Genomic DNA, 23,420 nt, shown 5'->3' with positions numbered 1-23,420 from the left:
ATCTTCCACAGAATGGGAATCCCATGATAGTGGTAAAAGTGGGAAATCACAAGAAAAAAACGAGTGTTCGTGACAGAACTGATTGTCCCTTTTATAATGAGGTTAGTGTTTGTTACCTTTTCATTACTTCATAAATGCGATGAAAAATCCTGATTTTCGCTTCATTCGAAAGTTCATCAAGTTTGGAGTTTGATTTTGATTAAAATATTTTGCTCTGTGCGCAGTATTTCGTGTTTACTTTCACGTGCGAACTTGAGGAACTGATGAGAACGAGAATCACCATATCAGCTTACCTGAGAAATAGATTGAGACGACTAAAGTTCCATGGGGGAATACATTTCGAAGCTGGAACAGTTTGGGACCAGCCATGTAAAAGACCCTTTTCATTCCTGCGAGACTTAAACTCCTCACAATTCAGAATTATCGATTATCAAAAGATGTTGACACTGCCCTCTGGCATGAGAAACAGGAAACAACGACCATTGGAGTTGGTTTATCCTGATGAGATGTTGTCGGGAACAGTACCATCTTCTGGTGATACAGAACCTGACGTTCGTTAATTTTATCGATCGTGGGTAAAACAGAATTCATCCTGATCGACTTCCTGCCCTTAGGGGAGATGTTTCATTGCATTTTTTGATAATCCATTCGAATCCAAATTTCGATCGCAACTTTTTTTAATATTTCTGATCTCTTGTTCATTAAAAAATCAATATTTGAACAATTTTTTCCATGAAATATTGGAAACGTTCAGATCACGAATACTATCATAAATGGGCAATGCTTATGAATCCGAAAGACCAATCGGGTGGACCCAAGGGATATGTCAAGTGTAACGTGACGATAGTAACGAAAGGAGAAAAAATAAAAGCTCATCCGGAAACGGACGACGACGAAGATATCGAAGGGTTGGTCATCAATGTGCAATTATATACTCGCATGGGAATTTGAAGATAAATATTCAGCTTTTCTGATAATGCATAATTCAACAGTAATCTCATTTCGTTATGATAATTGGTGACTCGGTGATTATTCGTGAGAAAAAAACTTCATTCCTCAAAAATAAATTTCTATTTTTTATTCGTCATATTCGAGAACAGAATTTACGCCCGGAGTTGATTTCCACCGTAAATGGATGAACGGGAACATGTGCTTTTTGTTAATTTTCTGCATTTATTAGTATTCAAATGTGCTTTCCTTCAATTTGCCTTTCCCGGATATTATTCTTTATGAAAAAATCGAATAAATACGTTCAGCTCCGAGTCCCTTAACCTCCGCGAGCAAAAATTTCACGAGCAATAATAACGTGGGACTGAAAACGAGTTCGCAGTCGTGCATAGAATGGCTCAAGAAGCCACGAGATCGTGCCTTGAAAAAGTTGAATGGCGAAAGCTATACTTTTCTTCGAAACGATTCAATTAATATCTATTTTCGTGGAAAGACAAAAATAAATGAAAGATAATATAAAGTTAGCATGCATCGGCTATTTATAAGTAGATTTCTTATCTGGTGCATTCACACGAAATGTTGGCATTATCTTAAAGGGGCGATCGCCCGAAAACCGTGCTTGCAGAAATTTATTGCTTCCTATCGTGGATCCGAGCATTTCGACGAGGCAGCGGGCACGGTACGTTTTCTCGGTTTATCGAGTCGACGGTTTACCAACAGTTGAGAAAAGCATCGCTTGTACGGGCAACGTGAATTACGTGAAGCCCTACATCGAGATATCGTTCGCCGGTATGAAGGTAAATTGGCATTTTTATTAGTGAGAGAAGAGTAGAGTTAAAAGTTGCGGAGCGAGTTTGATCGAAAATTCTCAAGCTTTTGGTACCTTTTTTCGAGAATTCGTTGCGATTTTAAATGAGAAAATTTCGTAATGGGATTTTCAGACCGACAACGTTTCGATTAGTTTTATAGCACATCTTCTTTAGCCTTAAAGAGAGATAAGAAGTTTTTCGGTCAGCGCGCAACGCTTAAGAGAAAATAGCAGAGAGCTTTTAGCTCGCACAATGCTCAAAACTCTCGTGGGGCACTTCGGAAATAACCCTTTTTAGCTGCTATACTGCGCCACTTGTCCTTCGACTTTATTCTTGTTTTATTCTTTTTCTTTAGGCCCCCATTAATATTGCAGGGAGAGGTAATTACATTTAATGATCGATACTCCATTGCTTCGCCATACAAGATAGATATATAATGTTTTATTGTGCCCTCCTATTCGGTCAACTGTGAACTTGTTCGCTCGATAGACTCTCTTTTCTCTATACCTGGATGTCAAATGCCAGACCTCGTTTTCAACTTTATCGATCACTGCTTAATGTGCCAACTAGCTTTTGTTATCGGATTTATTTCATTTTTTATCTTCCTCTGAAAAAAAGGGGGACGAAAAATTTGCTGGAAGTCTCACTAGCATTGAGAAACCTTTATTATTCTTTCTGAAATTCAATAAAATCTTTTCGATTCGCATGCAAAGCATGCGATCGAAGTTGAACGAATGTTCAACAATGTTCGATGTCTCGTAAATGAAAAATGAAATTTCGTTGTACGATATGCAGGCATCGACGAGCGTGCAGTTCGCACCAACCTCGGCAGCTCACTTCAACGAGAGAATATTATTTACGGAAATGTTTCCTGCGCTATCACCTCGTGTGAGAATCGCGGTGAAGGCGAAAGTTCACGGTGCCCTTTGCTGTTCGGCTTCTTGCGGAAGTTTAATATTGGCCAGTCGCACTTTGAACTTAACGAAAATTTCTAATTCCGGTGAATACGGTGAGAGTCCTCCGACGAAGAATATTTGAGTGATTGTTCCGATCGAGCGTTGCCGCATCGATCGCGATTCAATTTGTGGCTCGCATATTCGAGCGAATATAAATAATTAGCGGAGCCATGACTTCCCCGTTAATTCTACTTCGCTTCGATCCTCCGGAGCGCAGTACTGATTCATATCGAGGGTTTCATCTAATGATAATTTTCGCGTAACCCGAGCCCCGCAGGATTCCTTCCAACGTACGGTCCATCGTTCATTCATCTCTACGGTAAGCCCAGCGGAGAAAAGTGGTGCGGATGTCGTTGCGTTGGAAAGTGTTCGACGACGCGACCCATTTACCGAGGCAGAGTGCTTCTTTCTCTCAAGACGGAAATTGATGATCAGTCTGGATTTCCCGGGAGCGGAGTTGAAACAGAGCCTGCAGCCCCCATTATCGAAGTAAATATCACTAAAAATAAACGACATTTTTACGCTCGCTGTATGCCATCTGATGCAAAGTTGCACGCGATGAGGCCTCGTTGTGCGCGACATTCTGTCGATCACCGGGCTATCATCATCGTAATAATGCTTTTCTCAGCCTCGTGCAATCAATCAATACGAACGAGGCCGGTGTAAAAAAAACGTCTGCAAAGATTCACGAGTTTCCTGCATGAGCGGAATGAGTTAGCGCTGAAAACTTGGCGCGATCGTACCACCGAGATCCTTCTTCTGACTGGAACAATCCGTTCTGTGCTTTTCAGAAAAGTTTGTGGGACACCGAGGAGTATATTCTCGTCGGCATTATTTTCGACGCCTGCATGATCGATCGTTCGCGTTATAAAACGAAGCCGATTCACTTCGAGATGAGTTTGGGAAACAGCGGCAATCGAATGTACCCGCACAGTCAGTGTGTTGAGAACGACGACGGGCTTTTTGGTGAGTGAGACTTTTTTTATCTACTAAAAATCGAGCGAGCTAACTTTCGTGCAATTTAACGATTACGACCAAGAATCGAGGCCTCCCCACCGATTCTTGTGTGTCCGATAATCGCAAAGCGAGCATATTTTCAAAAACACCAACAAAATATTGCGACCCACGCAGAAAATCCGCTGAACCAAGAGCTCCGAGTCTCCTATGATGCTTAATAAGCTTCGAGAGCGCATCAAAATCGCAATTTTAACGCCAACATTGCGTCGCGTCGAGTGTTAATTAATCAAGTTTTCAAGTGATTTCTCATTTCCGTATATTCATGACACAGACAGGCCAACCCTCATCCGCGTACACCACTCTCGAACAGTTGGTACAGTTTGCGCAGAAACATCGACGAGTACGAGGACTCGTGCCCGGGCCTTCTCGCCTCGCATGAGAGAAAACTTTCGGTGAAATCCTCTGACACATATTATTTCCTCTTGGGCGACGTGTGGCCCTGTGCAATTGAAGTTTATAGCGACTCTTGCGAGCAGTGTGCCAATGATATTTTTATATATCACACTATTCGTGTGCGCACACGCCCACACAAATGTCTATAAATTTGCTGTCAATGTGAATTTTATATCGACGGCTGCACGTACAAAATTTCCGTCAATACTTATCAACGCGAACTTCACAAGCTGTTTCACTCCTGGAGCACCTCGAGCACTTCTGATGTGTCATAACACATCTTATATACAGACATTTGAGGGTGCGGCTTTAAAAAAATGAAGTTACTGTAAATTTCATCACTTTAGGTGTAAAACTCGATCAAAATGTCGACGCACTGTGATTTTTCATTTTATTTCAAGAACCCACGAAATTCACTTGAATTAGAAAAAACATTTTTCTGCACAGACGAAAGTATTTCGGAACAACGCTCGGTTTTCGAGAGCCAGACTTCGCCCAGATCAACCGGCAGCACGGACGGAAAGTACAATTATATTCCACTCGAATCAAACAAACCTTGCGTATTCGTCAAATCCTGGTGGCCTAACCTCGAGTGGAGAGTTACGAATACCAATAGCTTGCGGTTCATCGCAAACTTTCTGGTGAGACAGCACTACTTTCGTTTATTGAAGTTTTTGAGTATTTTGAGTTCAAAAAAAAAAATTTTCAAAGCATGAAACAACGATTCAATCGTACTGATGACGAAATCGCAATCGTACGATGGATTATTGTCTATGAAAAAAGGAAAGAATTAATTAGATTTGGTGAGGGCATGAAAATTCCTTTGAGGACAAATAAAAGTGCACTTTTGCGGTCTCGTGGTCCCGGAAAGTGGGGCACTGCAAACGGTGTCTATCGAATTATTCCTCAGAGCATCTTTCAAGGAAATGCGAGAGAATGAAATAAAAAGATTGAAAAGTATGAAAAAAGGATGAGGGAAGACAAAGGCTTCGACTTTTGTGAGGGAGAAAATGTTCTCATACATATTTGACGTCTCTTCGCAATCGTAAAAATTTGAACGCCCCCCCAACCTGCGAACCTATGCCGTTGCTGTGGCTTCACAGACTCCGTCTCGATTGTACTTTGTGCGAGAATAAGAAATTGCTAGAGTTATGCAGAAGAAGATCGAGAGAAGAAGCAAGGCAAAGATATCTCTCTTTGGAGATCTGCCTCCGTGATAATATGCGCCAGGTCGTTTCTCCTCTCGCGTCGTTCTCGCTGGTCCTCGACTTTGGCGACATAGTGAAAGATTTAAGTGGGCGTTCGAGAGCCGAGGCGAAGAAACTCTTTTACCTTTTTCTCTGAATTTTCTCTCCGCCCTTTCCTCATTCTGCTTTTCTCGTCGGGTGAAAAACGCGTTTTAAACCTGTCGAAGAATGTACGTACGATCAGTCTCGCTTTCCGATATCCCAGTAGGAATGAGAGTCGTTTCGACCCAATTATCACGAATAACAAAATTGCTCGCTTCACCCCCATGACCTTATATTGGATCGCGAGAGAGCCTGATATGCGATTGAAGCACCGGTTTAACTCGCCATCCGACAACTTTCTCCTCCCTCGCACGAGGTTACACGCCCTAAGTACACTTTTTTCGTTCCGGCGCCTTTTTCCCCGGAGCCAACCATCGCCGCGAGGCACTCGTATCGTCTTATATTCGCTTCACTATTAGACGCATTTTTTTTCATCGAAGAGTACTAATTAGTCGAAATTTCTTGGGGCTAAAAACCAGGAAAAAGAACTCGAGAAACTGGAAGGTTTCATCGTCGTTCAAAATCGTGCGACGTTCACTGCATACAACGAAATCATAACTTCACTGAAAAATTACTGCACCCACTATCTTCACATACTGGACACCGGCCGGTACGACGACGAAGGCGGGACGACGAAACTCGATCGACACAGGGTCAATCTTTGTCGTGAAAATATTGAAGCTGTTCTCAAAATGATCAAAGTCAATGGCTACCTTCAGAATAATCATTACATCAAAATTGCGATGGTTCATGCTTATAAGTACCTCCACAGAATTCGCGAACTCTGCGACGACGTAAGTTTCCTTCTACAGTTTAAGTAGTTCGGCCGTTCGATAAAGTTCGGTGAAGGTTCACTTTTTTCGGTAAATGACAGTTCAAGGCCCCCTGATAACGACAAGCACAGTTCCGGAGTCTCTTACGGGTTAAAATTTGGAATTATTTCATTTACAATTTTGAGTTTTTAACACAGTCCCTGTATAGGAGAGCTCACAATAATATTTATTGTGAAAAAATTGTACGGTGTTCGAGCTTTGGAAAAGTTTATATCGTGAAGAAAATTTATCACAGATTCCGTTTCTTGAAAAAAAAAAAAAAAAAAAAAAAACATTACCTTACGGGGCTTTTAAGAAAGGAAATATGAAAAAACTTTAGTTTTTGACGCGTCGAAAGCAGATGTCAGTCATTACGTTGGACTGCTGGTAAACAGCCGATTGAGCTTCGGGCAAAATCGGGAATCGCGGGAATTTCGCCAAATTTATTTTTGAGGCTGACTCACGTGCTTTCATTCGTCCAGTAGCTTCGCTTTTTTTTTTTTAATGAATTGACCATTCTTTCTTTCGTACAATAAAAATGTTCTCTAAGTTATGTGCATTTAAAGTGTCCGTCTCAATCATTAACTAGTCAAGTTGAAGTATAAATTTTGTCTTTTATGATATTTTTATAGCATTTTATTACATTCTTGTGATACAAATATTCTGAATGCAAGTGTTTATTAATTTTATTAACAATTCAGATTTCTATTTAATCAACATAAAGTATAGTTGATTTCTTGACTAGTCGTAGAACGAGTGAGCTACTTTAAGTGGTAGGAAGATCGATGAATTTCATTGTTCGATGAGCGACAATTTTTCAAGGGAAATTTCAAGAGACAAAGGAAATTTATCGAAATCTGAAAATTTATAGTGGAACCAGATCCATAAAAATGAAATTCACGATTTTTTTTGCCCCTTTTCATCACTGAAAATTCGAACGAATAAAAACGTTACGTTTTGACTTGAACCTTCTCCGCGCATTAGCCGCAAGACGATTTTCCCGACGTGTTTGTGTGGATGATCGCCGGGTCGAAGCGCGTCGCATACGCTCGTTTACCAGCTGCTCAGATTATATATGCCGAGGAAGAAAGTTCGCGTGGTCAAAATTGTGGCGAAAGGATGAATTTGTTTTTTAAAAATCCCGAGGACGAGAACGAGCGCGAAATGCAAGATTACAGCGCTTGTAAACTCGAGATATTCATGTGGCTTGGTAACGCCAAATTTGCTAATGCCTGCTGGAGCTCCATCCCTTCGGGCTACGAAGTTGATCATCATTCGAGTCTCGACGTATTCCCACGCGTTTTTACGTACACCGAAAATTGGGTAAATGAAAATGGAATTTTGTACTCGAGCTATCGAAAAACGAAAAAATTCGTCTCGTAACAATGAACAACGTTTTCAATGTTTTATTTCGTTAGAATGAAATTTTTCCGTCTTTCCGCCGGTGAAAAGTTAAAAATCATTAATTTACGTTTCATTTGAAATCATAGAAATTTCAATTACGGGCTCACATCTTCCAAGGCCGCTTCGACCCAGGCATGGACTCATCAGGCTTAATGGATCCTTTCCTCAGAGTGATTTTCCGTGGCTACACCTCGACGACGGAGGTAAAAGTGATTGCAATTCAATTTTTATGTACGAAACTGATTACTCGCGTTGAAGAAGTTCGACAAAGAATCGAGTTTCTATTCTCATGTCCGGTTACAGTCATTCGCATTATTTGATGAAAATGGAATATAATCTCGATTTCTTTAAATCCATTATGCCTGAGTTTTCTCGCTTTTGCCTTTTTCATAGACCATCAAAGAGAGTTTGGATCCTTTTTGGGATCAAACGCTGATATTTCCACCGATCGAGTTGCACGGTACACGAGAAAACATAAAAGAGCTGCCACCGAAGGTGGTGATCGAAGCTTTTGATTTGGACATGTGTGTGAGTTGCATAAAATACTTTATTCTTATACGAATAAAAAAATGATAATAAAAGTCGGTTTAGGGGTTGTGAAAAGTTGGCTATAAAAACTCGTTAAATCACCGTTTCTTCGGAGAATACTCGAATAAATATTTGCGGCGTTTTGAACCGAGCTCGCGATTTCCTAGCACAGGATACAAAAGAATTCTTTGGACGGTGCATCGTGACTCCGGTAGTAAAACTCACCACTGAGACTTATACGGCCCCGGAATTTCCGCCCAGGCTCGAGTGGCACAAATTTCAGTCGCAGAAGGATTACAGTGGCAGTGTCCTTGCAGCTTTTGAGCTTATAGAAGTACGTTTTAATCCGCCTGTAAATTTCATTCACTTTAAGTATGAAAGATGCGGGAGAGAGTAATAAAAAAAAAAACATGGCAAGATTATTCGAGAAAATGAAAATTTATTGAATTTCATAAAGCTTTTCTTTCTCATAGAATACGAAGGGTTACTTGGTGTAATTTATGAGGAAAGAGTGCAATGCCACGTGAGCCGATGAACTCGGTAAATCCATTTATTTTCTCGAATAACTTTTCGTACGAAAGTAAACTGATAATTGGTAGAGAAGCCCCGTTGAAACGTTTATCCCGTTTGGCCGTTTATTTAACTCGTAATACGATGAAATGTTAAACGAATCGTAAACGAAGGAAAAGCTTTGAGGGAAGTTGCTTTCGATAAAGTTTGTCAACGGCGCAGTTTCGAAATAAATTCAGGCGCACGTTCGTAAATCCCTCGGCGCCCCTTCATAGCCGTTTCTGGCACGCGTTTAGGAAAACGGGGATAAAACGAATCTCGGCCGCATGTGTGTGTGTGTCTCAACGTTTCTACTCTTCCGTTTCGTTTCTTCCTCGAAGATAGGTGAAAACGATCTGGTCGATTTCCCTTCGGTTAATACGTCAACGGAAGGCAAAATCTACAACCTGCCCGACGACATAAGACCAGCAATGAGAAGCCATCGCATGGAAGTTATTTTTTGGGGAGTTCGAGACATGCGGAAAATAAATTACGTGCCTGTCACCAAACCGAGAGTCGTTCTCGAGTGCTCCGGAGTCCATGTCAAGTCCGAGGTCATGGAAAACGCCAAGAAATTTTCCAATTTTGAGGAAAATCACATCATCGTCGATCTGGTAGAAGGACATTCGGGTTGATTTCTATAATAAAGTAACGAAGCCGAATGCTCGAGCTGCAACGAGACCGTTCACTCTTGTAGGACATGCCAGAACTCGACGTTTACTTCCCATCTGTTGTTATAAAAGTTTACGACTCTCGAGGATTCGGGTGCTTCAAGTACGTCGGAGTTTGCGTTGTTCCTACAGCACACGCGTTTTTGCAAAAGCTCATAACCGATGAGGAATACGAAAGCACCATTTACGAGCGCAACTGTACTAAATTCGGCTGCCAAAAACTCGACTCAACTGTCATTCGTAAATGTTGTTATCTGTCAAAGTATATTTTTGTCAAATGAAATAAAATGACAGTGAACCTAACGTCTCCAGTGCCTTTGCCCAACGAGTATGATCCTGAGAGCGAAGAGAGCAAAGGCTTGATAAGCTACAAGAGATTAGGAAGCGTCGATTCACGATCAAGACTCACCAAACTGTTTGGAAAGTTCAAAGAAACCATGAGAAACTTCAAATCGTTTCGGAAAAAAAAGAAAAAGGAAGAATACGCTCATGGCGAGGACGAGAGTCACGATTGGTGGACGAGATACTTCGCTTCACTCGAAGTACAGTGGAGTGAACTTATATTTATGGAAATACAGTGACGGCGTTTTGTATAAACGTGTTGGCAGAGATTCGAGTTGGCATTTTCCATCCTTATTTTATCAACGACGAGAGTCTTGTTGTTAAAGAAAAGTATAGAAAAAAGGTAATGGATGGTAATGTGTTTACCGATTCTCTCGTGAGTTTTCAACGGAAAACTGATCTAAAATCGGGAAGGAAAGTTGAAAAGCCACGTTCGATGCAACGCTCCGTCGCCGTTTTATTCCTCCGTAGAGATAAACGCGAGAATTTGCCTATAAAATTATGCAATTTTCACCCGGCGACGAATCTGCAAAGTGGATGAAATTTTTTGCCGCAGGAGGAAAAAAATCTTGAGCTCGGAGTCACGAAGACGCTTTTGCCACGTCAAAAGCCAATAGCAACGTTCAAGGTATTCCTGAGAGAAAAACTTTCCAATCAGCTGCGTCTTCGTAGTTAATTGAATCAGATTTATCCTATGGAATTAGAGATGCAGCCGGAATTCGACGGATTTAACGATCGCCTGACAACCTTCGAATTGTGGAGAGGAAAACGCACTGGCGATCCGGATGCGGACGATAAAAATTTTTCCGGCAGATTCAAAGTTTGTGCATCAATCATAATCACTTTTCGCATTTCGCAGTTTTTTATCCTCCCGTTTATTTTATATTAACGACCCCCTCTTTCACAGGGTATCAGTAATAATTTAATGACTCTTCATACACGAAAGTTTGGAATATCGCCAGCTAAATTTTCGAGCTGTACGATCGATCGTAGATAATATCTCAGGCATAAAGTGGCGTTATCTGACATTGCTTGAATTATGACAGTCACGAGTCGCCTCCATAAAATGCAATAATTAAAAGTTAACATGCTCGTTTTTTCCTAGAATTTTGAGGTGAATTTTCACCCTACAAATGAAAAAGGATACCACTTGAACTCGTGGGCCAAACTTTTAATTTTTGGCTTTAGAATTTAATTTTCCCGATCACTGTCTCACCATCTTTTATCCTTTTATTAACGAAACCTGCTGTGAATATAAATGAAAGATAAAAATGGAATATTATCGCAGGGTCACATAGCCATATACCGGTGGCCTCATCCCGAGCACTTTCGATGCAAAACGAAGACCGGTAGAAATGTTGCTGATGGCCTTTGCGACGACTATCCCTCGCAAGAGCCCCTTAAAGTAATAGTCCGGCTTTACGTTGTAAAAGGTATTTGCCTTGAGTGCACGAAACATTTCAACCGATATCCTCCGTAATCCTTTGCCCCGAGTACGCCAACCATTTGCATAAAATTACCGCGGACTCATTTCGGAAAGTCAATCAGTGAATTACTCATTTTTTATCACCTTTTCTAAACTTCGAGTGACAAAACGTTTTTTCATCAAAATCGGATTGAAGTGATTATCGGTGGCTCAAAATATGAGACGATTGGAAATTTTTCTGGGATGCTGATGAATTCTCTTCCATTGGCTTCGCCTCATCAGCTTTCTGGTTTAAAGTGATCTGCCTATTTTGCTGTTTGATTTAAATATCGGGAAAATTATCGCTAGTAACGATTTTACGGCTGCGCGACATCTGCTGGCTCGACGATAAAATCCGAGAGACAATATAGCCTAAATCTCGTCCACGTGCAAAACGTCTTCATCGGGCATGTTGGATAGTGGGGTGGGGGGTGCACAATACAAATTTCTTCACTATGCACTCATTTCTTTAATAAAAAGAGACATATTAATAATTTTCTTCCTTTTTGTGACGGAATGAATTTCAACGGCGTGACTATTGGGAGTGGGAGCGACTGAATCAATCGCAGCGATCGCGGTGATCAAAATTTCGTTAAATCATGCTCGTATTTAATTCACTTCTCTTACGCCTCTACCGCATATTCGTGGAGACTGAGCACGATTTAATGTCGCTGCCGCGCACCCCGCCAATGCACTTTAAACTGTAGTACTACGCATACACAACAGAGAGGAAAATATTGACTGTCTCATGAAGCAAGTTGTTTTATTAGTTTAAAAGTAACGATACACTGTGAGAAAAAAAATGTTTGATTCAACAGCTATTGATGTTATTGAGAGAATGAATCTGCAGCTTGATCCAAAACTATTTTGTTCGTTTAATCATGTTTAACCTTGCGATGATAATATATTTTATTGGCACCCCGTAATGCCACATTTCGTTGTTCCAATAACTTTTTTTTCTTAGTGCATCAATCATAGACCAAGAATACACCTCAACATTTAATTACCGGCAGAGGATATAATGTCAGCAAATATTTGGTGTACGAGTTTTCATCCGATTCAAAATAATATCAGAATTCCTTTATTATTACTCGCGCTATCGAAGCCTTCGTTCTTCGGCAATGGATTATGTACGTGGGCAAACAAGCGCGATTTCGTACGCCCGAATTTCCCTTCGGCTCGCGCTCTCCTCGGACCGAGACATTTCGTAAGAACGAATAAGAATTCGTATATTGAGTAATCCTTTGAGAGTCGACCAGTATAACGATAATCTCGCGCTGCTCGATCTCGTTTTCATATCAACCAAATCAATTCAATTTCCGTTTCTTGCGTTTACGGCCAAGTTACGATTAAACCATTAAAGAAGACACGTAACCCGCGTATCCGCGTGTTCCGTGTGATCCAAGTCAACGATAATTGTTCAAGTGTTTTTGATTCACCAGCGCAAACCACGTTTCATTATCCTCACGAATAACGCCTGTCTCTGAATCGATATTTAAAAATAATATTTAGTACTGATCCCACGTTGATCGAAGGGCGTGCGTGATCATTTTGTCTTACGGATATTTTGTCGTCGGGTCAAAACTCGTGTTACCGATTTTACGGACGTTATTGTCATGCAGATGGGACAAAATCCATTCATTCGATTTTGTCGTGTCGCACTAAATTACGCGCTTTGCACTCCGCGTCAGCACGACGATGAATTGACGGGTCGCATGAATGCGGCACTAATGTACGAGTTTCTCACCGCGATTCTGATTAGAGCCGTGTATTAAATATTAATACGATTCGGGTTGATACGCCGATCGGAATTTGGGTTAGTGAATCGCGTCCCTATAATGAGGCACGCGTGCTGACGTAAATGTTTATCATTTCAAGCGACAAATTTGCAGCCGACCGATCCACTGAGTGGAAAATCCGATCCGTACTTGCGGATTAAACTTGGCAAAAGTGATATCAACGACAAGAAACATTACATTCCTAATCAACTGAATCCGGTATTTGGAAAGTGAGTAAAATTTCTCGACTCAGTAAAAACAGGAACGCTCTTGTCGTGGGAATCTCAGGAATTATCATTCCCGCATGCTTGATCCCGAGTGCCTTGACGTTTTTAAGGCTTTTCGAATTGGATGCACAATTCCCGAAGGATCACATGCTCACGATCCAAGTTTGGGATTACGACATCGCGAGCTCGGACGATCTCATCGGCGAGACAAAGATCGACATCGAAAACCGTTTTTACAGCACCCACAGAGCTCACTGCGGGATCGCAAAAACTTACAACTCTTCGGGTTACAACGCCTGGCGGGATCGTGAAAGACCCACGCAGATTCTGGGTTATCTTTGCAACAAAAATAACTTACCGTTGCCAGAGTACCTCGAAGATTGTGTCAAAATCGGCAAACAAAGATTCCCATTTGAGGCATCAATCGGTATCTGCTCCGACGAAGAAGGTTCGTAATTCCCGTTTGACTCGCTCCCACTCCAAGCCTTTTCTCCTTTTGTTTCTTCTCGACATGGAACTAAAATTGGTCGGGGTGTCGGAGCGCGCATGATCGATCGAAATTTTCAGAGAGAGATGAGTGCATGGCACTGAACGTGCTCCATCAATGGCAGCAGTTTCCAATTTGCGGCACGGCTCTTGTCCCCGAGCACGTTGAACGGCGACCGCTCTTCAATGCCAGCAGACCCGGTCTCGAACAGGTTGCTATTAACAAAGGAGAATAAACACATTTTCTACATTTTTCTACCTCAACCAGTAAAAAATAAGCCCATTTGCCCATAGAGAAGGTTCAGTTATCCGAATTTTTAACTCTCCATGATCTTCGGAAATTTCTGTCGAGAAAGCGACGATACGAATGCGATAATCGTTTATTCATTGCAATCGGCACATTTTCATTTGTCTTATTAAAACTCAAATAACAAATGGAATTTCGATAGTAAATTTTTACAACTCACTGTCGTAAAAGTATTACAAATTCAATCAATCCTCTCGTGCTGTGATGAAACAGTGAATCGTATACTTTTTATCGTCCCTGGTGTTGTTTCGTGAGAGAAAAGAAAAAGGAAAAATCCATAAAGTTCGATAAACGGAGGAGCGAGCGCAACTTTAATATCGCAATGTACACACGAAAATTGGTACTTTGTTGTGCCAGGGTAAATTGGAGCTTTGGATCGATATGTTCAACATTGATGAATTACCACCAAAACTTCCGATCGATATTACTCCCCAAGTGCCTGAGGACTATGAAATTCGCGTGATCATTTGGAACGTCGAGGACGTACCTCTCGTTGATAATCAATTTCTCACAGGGGAGAAATGTTCGGATATTTATATCAAAGGGTAATGAAATTTCGTATAAAAAAACGGGATCGTATTGAAAGTTCGAGAAACGTAAATCCCGTTTGAAAATATTTCGATACCTTTCAAGTAAATTTCTCATTTTTCCATTCCTGAAAAAAAAAAACTGTCGACGAGCCAGATGGATCCTTTACGAGGACCACCAGAAAACAGATGTTCACTACAACTCGTTGAACGGCGAGGGAAACTTCAATTGGCGTTTTATATTTCGGGTGACATACGCAAGGGGTGAAAATCTCATGATCGTACGAAAGAAACTTTCTGTTCTTGCCAAGGACCACACCGAGCAGAAAATGCCTTGTAAATTGAACCTTCAAGTCTGGGACAGCGATCATTTTTCTCCGGACGATTTTCTAGGTGAGTTACAGAGCCTCCTGTCTCATCGAACTCTCGCGAAATCGATGAATTATTTTCCCCTCATTTTGCTTAAGTTTCTCCATCTCTCTTCTCCAAGGGGTAGCTCGTCGTTATTCCGAATACTGTAGAAAACTTGTGACGGAGAAACAAGAACTGACAAAAGATAACGCGTTATCATTAGCAGAGTTCTCACCTGCTTACTTGGACTTTTTTCCCAGTGCCCTAACAGCCAGCATTTATCTCGTCAAGCTTTATCCGATTCCGACCTCTTCAACGTATCAGAGTTTCACTGCCAATGTGACAGGGGAAGGGTTCGGGGGTGTCATTTCGTCCGCTGACAAAGCAGCTCGTTTCCCTCGTAGTGCGTGTCGCTCGTTGGATTCGTAAACTCGAAAAATTGTTGGATCCACGCGAGAGTCGCAAACTATTAGATTCTAATAAACCTACGAGACGAATCATTCGAGAAGCAATTTAACGCCACGCGTTTTAATGAAAAGTCACGGTAATCAGCTTGTTTCTCCGACACTATAAATAACAGAACATCCGGAGACGCTTTCCCCTTATTTTCTTCAATGACTAACCCTAAAGAAACTATAACCCTGAATTCGACGCGTAATAGAAAGTCTAATCAGTATAAAGCGTCTCCGTCTGTAATTACGCGTACGTCGCAGTCTGTAATTCGAAGTTGAGACGAATGGCTCGCGTTCGCCGGATCGGGATTGATGCTCGAAGGGGGATATATATGCTCGGGCTGCAACCTTGTCGAGGCGTAAAGTGTAATTTTCATTTGCAATTCCAGCGTGCTCTACCCCGAACGAGCGTACCCCGTCTCATAATTAAAGTTTACAGTCCATCCATTCGAATGTCATCGAGGTGACTCTTTGATGCTGTCATTCGCAGGCTCATTAACTATGGACCTCTCGAGAATGCCAAAGGGAAGTGCGAACTCGAAAAATTGCACGCTTAAGGTCATCCACCCGAAGTCACCGACGGTCAATCTATTTAAAGTTATGCGCACCAAGGCGTGGTGGCCGTTTGCTTGCGTCACGAGTACGGGTAAAGAAGTTCAAGCGGTGAGAAAGATGCTTGTTGATAAAACTGACCTATTATTAGTGCGTTACAAAAACCTTTGTAACTGGACGACCGGCTTCGTCAAATAACGATTCCACCTCGGAAAGTCCCTCGGCACATTTAAGCTTCGAAGAATCATCGAAATTCCCAATTCCCAAAAGTCAAAGATTCCTTTAATTAATGATTCATTCACCGTGCCAAGGCGCACAGTATGCAATTCAAATGCAGCGCCCAAACACCATGCCTCGCGTATCCACAGTTTCGATTATAAAGGGACAATAAATCAAACCGATTGCTCCAACGGATACAATTAGAACTTCTATTGACGCTGATAGCGTAGTTGGGACGGATGCATCCAGGAATCGTTTTGCATTACAATTGCGGTGGGGGCCGAGGTCGGGGGTGGGGGGCTCGTCAAGATTGTTCGAGACAAACAGTAAGCAATCATAACGCGACAATACGAGACCCGAATTGGCACGTGTTTCTCCAACCCCTTGCGATGTGGGGGTGGCAAAGGGGGAAAGCGAATCGAGACCCGTGATACATAGCAATTGGTAACTGTTCCCACTGTTGCACGTGATCGCTATCATATACACTGCACGAGTAAGATGCATAACGAACAAACATGAGCCCCGAGGTATGAGGGAGGCTTTGACGCATACATGCATAGGTCTGTGAGCACTGTGCGAGAGTTATAGCAGAAGTCGATGGTAATTGTATCGAGTTTAAGCGAGTTGTATTATTGAGGCGTTTCGTCAAGACACGTTTTATGATCGAAAGTTCCAATTATGGGTTTGCTGATCACGTTTACGGCTGCAGAGCTCCCGTTTATACTCTGCTTTTCCTCCTTGCTCATGAACGATAATAAATTTCTTATGTCGTATGAACGATTGGCAATCCGGTTGATAAAAGTAGCGTCGATCCGTCGAGCCCGGCCATTCGTATTGTAGTTCTGAGATTATCCAGTCATCGCAGCAGGTTGAACCCGTTTATCAACTAATCCTTTCGTAGCTGGCGCGAGAACCCTCCCCGTTACATTAGATAGAGCTAAGAACATTAGCCGCCGACCTTTACAGGCTGATACGATTAACTTCGTTAGGAACAAGCTCGACTGGGCGCATCCTACGAAGAGGGAAGGGAGGGAAGCTTTTCCTCGGTACCTAATGTAATATCACGCTAGCTTTGATTAGGTTGGTCTCGTATATGAACTGCGAAGGAGAACGAGGAGGGACAGCGCTCCGCATCCAGATCTTTCTCACATGCTTTGCCTTGGCAGTGTTTCAGAGTTCGGTCGGCTCTCACCTCGTTATACAGACGACGGAAATTCGTTGAGAAATGGAGTCTGCTGCTCGCGTCGGGGCTCGGGCAAAGGCCGCAGGAACGTAACTGTATATATACATTATTTGGTGCACCGAATCGAACGAGATTAGTCGATAATCGCGGGAGCGGATTAAGTAGCTGAGCTGGCTGTAAGCAAACTTGATCCGAGTCTACGATCTTTATGGCCAACGACGGATGCAATGAGGCGCGGAAGCTCTGCTCAAGCACAAGGGGATATTGAACGATAAGAGGCTTCAAATGGGGGTTGAAAATGTGGGAGCCCTTCCTTCGGATTCTGGAGAATTGGCATGGGAAATTCGCCCAGGTCTCGACAAAAAGCAGCCTATTTTTCGCGCTCAAGCTTTTCAAATAACGAAAAGATTTATTGTTGCATAAGGAGGAAAAATTTGAATAACAAACCAGATAATGGCGCATCAATTCTCACCAGGATTGATGATGGCCCCGAGAGCACTGAGATTGACCCGTGCTCGTACGCCGTCAAGAAAATTCAGTTATTGGCAGTCGATCGAGGTTGCGATCCACGTCAAGTTTGTAACGTACCTAGCCCCCTCGTGATCCCTCGAGCCAGAGTGATTATAACCTCTACGAACTCTCCCGGTTCCTTCTATAGTTTATCAACACGATAAGCTCGACGGTCCTTCTATCGTGCTCTTATCGATCAGAGCCTCTGGCGCTTTCAACACGCTTGATGACCAGCACCGCGCGCGATCAACGATCGGACGTTCCTCAAATACCCGCAATGTTGGCTAGAGCTGCGAAAGTACAGTTATGCCAGGACACTTGAGCGCAGGCAGGAGGCTCGGAGCGTTGTTTTTTGTCGTTACTTTGTAACGAGCATCATCAGCGAAGTAACCGCAACTTATAATTATTCGAGCACATTGCAGACTCGAGCCATCTACACCACTTCGAGATCATCGAGATAAATGTTAATGTCAATAACGGAGTGTAAACGTGACCGAGTTTTGCAGCTAAAAGCTGATAGGGATCTGCTCGGATGGACGAATGTCTGACCGGTTGATTCATAGATTGTCAGACTTTATTTGTACCGCCGTTTGTTCGTAGGTACGAACTATAGAGACAAGCTCGACCCTGCTCCCGTCCTCGTTTTTTCCACTTTCTCTCCCCCTCCCAGTCTCTTCTTCACTATCCTAGCCGGATCGGCCTTTTTTCACGACGCCTCCATCAGGCACCAAAGATCGATCGTTAGCGCGCGCGCCCCCCAATAAACGAACTCTCATTCCAGTATCTGAGCCACTTGGAATCTTCTACGCGGAACTCAACCTTTTCGTTAACAAGAGTAAACGTATTATGTGTACACATAGATACGCATCGTGTGGAGTGTCCGTAGATTCAGGTAGCCCAACCGAGGGTCAATCGCGCAGCAATAAAATACACTAATAGTCCCTACATGCCCTTGCGGGATCGTTGGTAAGGGCAGGAAAGAAAAACACTTACGTAATCCGATTCCAACCGTATCGCATCGATGGCTCGTGTAAAAAAGGAGGGAATCGGAAGGGCGCGGATGCGCGAGCCTCGAACAAGTCGTTTCAGCTCGTGCGAGATCCGCGAGCAAATTACTCCCATTTTATCTTTTTATTGATCCATCAATTAATTCCAGAGAAAATTCATCCACGACGCTTCTGCTTAGGGATTCGATCGTTCCTTCCTAAATAATTGAATCCCCGATCGCCTGTGTCAGGATTCATCTATTACGGAATGTCGAATGTTACAGGTTTTTCATTGGACGCGAAGGGTAGTTAACTATTGTTGGATTATGATCGGGATAGTAAGGACGATGAAAAAATAGTGGCAATTTCTTTTTACATCGTCACCCGCAGGCGTTTCCTTACTGACAACTTCCAAGTCGGAAAAATTTTATTCCCACGTGTTACGAGCGGCGATAAGATTTTTTTTCGACGACCTTGGTCCTCTCAAAGAGACGTGGGTCGTAAGTAAGATTGTTCGCTGGAGAGTCCCAACCCCGTGGGATCTGCGGGCTTCGTTCTCTACCGGGGCTTTCGAAGTGTGGGCACGTTAGGGATGTAAAAAATTCACGAGCCGCGGGGATATTGGACGCAGCGAGAAAGCCTTCCTGCAGCACACACGTGTCTCGCCCGAACCTATTTCCTACCCCCAAGATCCGTGTTTACGTACGCAGCTGTATATATATGATGATGTATCCTCGTTATTTTTAGGGCAAAGTGGAAATGGAGATGATCGTTGTTCCGGCTTCCCAGGCTAAAGAACATCCGGTCGGCAAGGGTCGCAATTCTCCCGAACCTCTTGAACCACCCAAGTGAGTAATGTCGATCAATTTTCATGGCAATATTCTGCGATCGAGAGTCGACCGAAATTTTTCAATTTTGTTTATTTCATCAGCCTTTATTCGTTCGAAACAATTAATACTGTTGAATGCTTCCTTGCTTCCGCACTCGAAAATGATAACGCAAATTAGTGTCCCCATTTTTCGTAACTGCCCCTTCGCTCCCTCCTTCTCCGAGCTAATAGTCCGCTAACTATTCGAACATAAATTTTGATAAAGTCGCTCCTTCTTCCTGGAACTTCCTGCGCGATATCGCTCTACGATCGTAACATAAACGGAGATATAACTGCGGCTCAAAAACTCGACCTGGTCGAACTAGACGCTCGCACAGGTCGAGACAGACAACGAGCTTTGATCACGATAAGACGATGTACCGCAATTTTGATACACCACGCTATGCTTTTTATACGTGCCCGTTACATATCGTGATACTATTTATCGGATAACGTAAACTCGCGTGAGAGCTTTATCCTCCTTTTCGTTATTTTATCCTCTGCGGAAGCGCGTGTCTGACTCGGCTATAGTCGTTGAAAATTACGGACTGCGGAAAGTCACTAACACCCACACGCACGTCGTTACCTCGATGAACACAGTCATGCGCCTCGAGACTTACGCCCCAAACTAATGCTTGAGCTTGACATCTTGCTAAGGCTAAAATCGTTACGCAGGTGCGTGATAGTTGTCGCTTTTCAAACGTTTTCGCTTCTACATAGCCGGAAGGGAAACACGAGTTTCATTTTACAGTTTCCTGTCTCCGGCGACGAGCGACAGCAATTTTTTTTTTACACAAACATTTTCACCGTCGTCGCGAAGTGTCAAAAATGTCAGACTCGCTCGAAACTAACATTCGATTCCATTATTCACAGAGACAAGTGGAAACTTCCTAGACACTCTGCTACTTCTTTTCCTTCTCAAACGCCCTCTTCGAATCTTTCATTTTCCTCTTTCTTTCATCTTTTTTATGCTTTTCAGTACGTTTTGTGATGCTGAAGATAAAGGTCTTGTAGTAAAAATCTGTGGGTAAAAAGTTCATGGTGGTTTTCATCGAACTGCAGAATTAAAAATTGCTTCGACATTTCGAATGCTTCGTGTGTTTATATTCGGTAACATATCCATCGTGGACGTAATTTGTAACGGAGTGAAAGAAGAAAAAGGAAATGATGGGAAAGAGAGATAGAATAAAAAAGTAAAAACCTTTTACAAGGCGAGGCACGAGCACGCATGACTCGCACCTTTTAAAAACTCAACTTCTATACCGCTCTCAAGCAGATGACGTTGCACCTGGTCTAAGCTTTTTTCCATTCTTTTTTCGTACTCCGGCTGGTTTTCTCTTCCGGAAAACGTCACTTGGTTTCCTGAGACACTTTGCGATTTTAAGACTGAAAGGAAACGAGCCGAGCATACACGCTTCATTTTATTTCTAGTTTCACCGTCGTAACGTTACACAAACACACACACACACACACACACACACACACACACACACCCACAAACGTTTTTCGTTCGTGCCTTTAGGATTGCTTTATTTCATACTGAGATATTTCCCGTCTGGCGAACATAAAATTCGCCGTAACCGGATGCCGGAGATGGACGGGTTTAGGCAAAGCGGGGGGTGAACGAAATACAAAGATTGTGCCGAGAGGATTTTTCATGTCATTCGGATGTCACTGGTCCCCTTCTCTGTATCCGCGAGAGTGTTCAACTGCGAATATTATCGTGGCTCGAGGGAGCGGGGAAAAAATATTTTTATGACTTTATTTCAGCGTGACTTTACGCCGTGCGACTGAAAATACTCTTTCAGAAATAGCATTAACCTGCTTGTCGTTCGCGGATCATACTGACAAATGGCTTCGTTGTATTTTCAATAGATAAACGTCGCTTTTTATCATCACTTGACAAAAGTACCAACGACCTTGGATAATGCTCCAGCCTTCGATTGAATTGTCTCCAAACCGGATGAAATGAATGCATCAGGGCACGAAGAAAATCAAACTTTCCTTCCAAAAACGCACGTCATTTTTCCCCCCGTAAAAGCCTCAGACTGCACTTTTTTTTCTTGCTTTGAAATTTACAATAAATGTGATATGAGAAGAGGCAACAGGCTCTGGGATATGCGAGGTCTCTCCGCAATTTTCGGGCTCGCTCGAGCCTCAGAGATCTCGTTATTATTTGAGTTCACCTCCAACTCACGTGTGTTTGCCCTCTCGGCTCTCACTCCTCATCTCTTTCTCTGCTAAATTTTGCGAAGAAAATAGCACGCGATTTTTCTCAACGTCGAAAAATAAAGAATTCTCGGCTTGAGAAAAATTCTGTTATCTTCGTCCAAGTTCATCACCCTTGGATCAAAGTTCATCCTTTAATTATTGATTTGTACATTTTCTTTTCGCCGTTACGGACACGACGCTCCTGTCGCAGGGGAGGGGAAGTCATTACAGAGCCTCCCATTATTGCACCCATGCATGTGGCACATGCAGCAGTCGTTGTTGCATTGTGCAACGAATCATGATAAGAGACTATCGACCGTACAACAATCGCATTTATACATTCATTTTTAAATGCATTATCCATTAAAAAGTATTTCTTTTAACGCGCAGATAATTTTCCGTTCGAATACGAGCCGTTTTTTCTCCTATTCAAAGGAATATCGTTTCGAAGCATTTTCTCCTTTTTCATTCCTCGTAAACTTCCCTGTCGCATTGTTTTTATATGAATTGAAATAGAGAAACGAAATTTTGTTTCATTATTACGAATTCAATCGGTTCGTCCATATTTTCTCTCTTGGTGTGTACGTTAACCGACCACTAAGGTCTATAAAGAGGCAAGTTACAACGTAGAGAAATTGAGTTATGAGTTTAATCTCATTTACCGTTTTTTTTTTTTTTCAGACGTCCCGACACATCGTTCTCTTGGTTTCGTAATCCATGGAAGGCCTGTTGCTTCGTAGTTTGCCGTTATTACAGATGGCGAATATTTTGCTGCTGTTTCATGTTTCTCTTGGTGATGTTGGTCGGATGTGCGATCTACGCATTTCCTGGATACTTCGTCAAGCGTTTGTTGGGAGCTTAATTATTGTGGAGACGAGACACGACTGGCCGCGTTGGCATGATGTAACGAGACTTGTTTTTTTTTTTTTTGCACCCTCGGGAAAAAGAGTGGCAGCGCAAAAATAAAGTGAACTCGCGTAATTAATTCGCTCAATTCATTTGAGTAGCCGCGTAATTAGTGGCCATGAACGTTCCGATAAAATCTTATGATTCCTCCGCGCTGCATGCTTTCGCATTATCACATAATGAACAATCAACTCGTGTGCAAATAAAAATAAAGGAAATATAAAAAAAAAACTTCCCTCCAGTCGTTCATAAATGATTTCGAACGAATCTTCTGTACCGAGATGCAAAACGAATACGTGTCCTTTCCCGAGGAAAATCCTGGCAATAACACTCCAAAGAATTTTACGAGGTCATCCTCCGCAGATCCTTTTTCCCCCGGAGCTATCCTGGGATATCGGGAGAAACCTCAGACCGAGTTTTACGTTCCCATCGCTATATAGAGATTCTTGAATATTTCGAAAGTTCACTCACGAGAGTACGGATGAAAAAGGATTTTCCAACTGTACCGGAAATGTTGAGGTCGATAGTCGTATCTCGCAGTGTGTACTTCGTCACACATATGTCTTCCTACTTTTTACGTGCTCAATCGTATCGTCTCAATTCCGTGAACTTGAAGGGTGAACGCATTGATTCTGGCGAAAAACTATTGTTTCGCGTTGCGAACGCGTCGGAGG

The 23,420-nt window shown here is 42.5% G+C and overlaps 1 protein-coding gene across 1 annotated transcript; it reads left to right on the top strand.

Moving 5' to 3' along the window:
* Positions 1 to 23,420, top strand: LOC122416591 (otoferlin-like). The gene is made up of 26 exons (XM_043429657.1): positions 1 to 101; positions 225 to 353; positions 438 to 555; positions 755 to 908; positions 1,574 to 1,745; positions 3,505 to 3,679; positions 4,571 to 4,764; positions 5,892 to 6,206; positions 7,371 to 7,547; positions 7,715 to 7,831; positions 8,022 to 8,156; positions 8,329 to 8,490; positions 9,047 to 9,319; positions 9,403 to 9,574; positions 9,689 to 9,918; positions 10,404 to 10,538; positions 11,007 to 11,151; positions 13,062 to 13,191; positions 13,299 to 13,640; positions 13,730 to 13,886; positions 14,339 to 14,526; positions 14,666 to 14,901; positions 15,802 to 16,032; positions 19,152 to 19,261; positions 19,509 to 19,609; positions 22,522 to 23,420. Exons 1-26 carry the CDS (start codon positions 24 to 26, stop codon positions 22,700 to 22,702), a joined length of 4,557 nt encoding a protein of 1,518 aa, XP_043285592.1. The 5' UTR covers positions 1 to 23; the 3' UTR covers positions 22,703 to 23,420.

Source organism: Venturia canescens, chromosome 9, assembly GCF_019457755.1.
Source record: "Venturia canescens isolate UGA chromosome 9, ASM1945775v1, whole genome shotgun sequence".
In the NCBI taxonomy this organism is placed as follows: Eukaryota; Metazoa; Arthropoda; class Insecta; order Hymenoptera; family Ichneumonidae; genus Venturia; species Venturia canescens.
This window is presented reverse-complemented; position numbering and strand designations above follow the sequence as displayed.

Coding starts and splice junctions, on each gene's coding strand:
- LOC122416591 (XM_043429657.1), top strand. CDS start 24: ATGATAGTGGTAAAAGTGGGAAATCACAAGAAAAAAACGAGTGTTCGT. Junction 1,746..3,504: donor TATCGTTCGCCGGTATGAAG/GTAAATTGGCAT, acceptor TGTGCTTTTCAG/AAAAGTTTGTGGGACACCGA. Junction 4,765..5,891: donor GGTTCATCGCAAACTTTCTG/GTGAGACAGCAC, acceptor GCTAAAAACCAG/GAAAAAGAACTCGAGAAACT.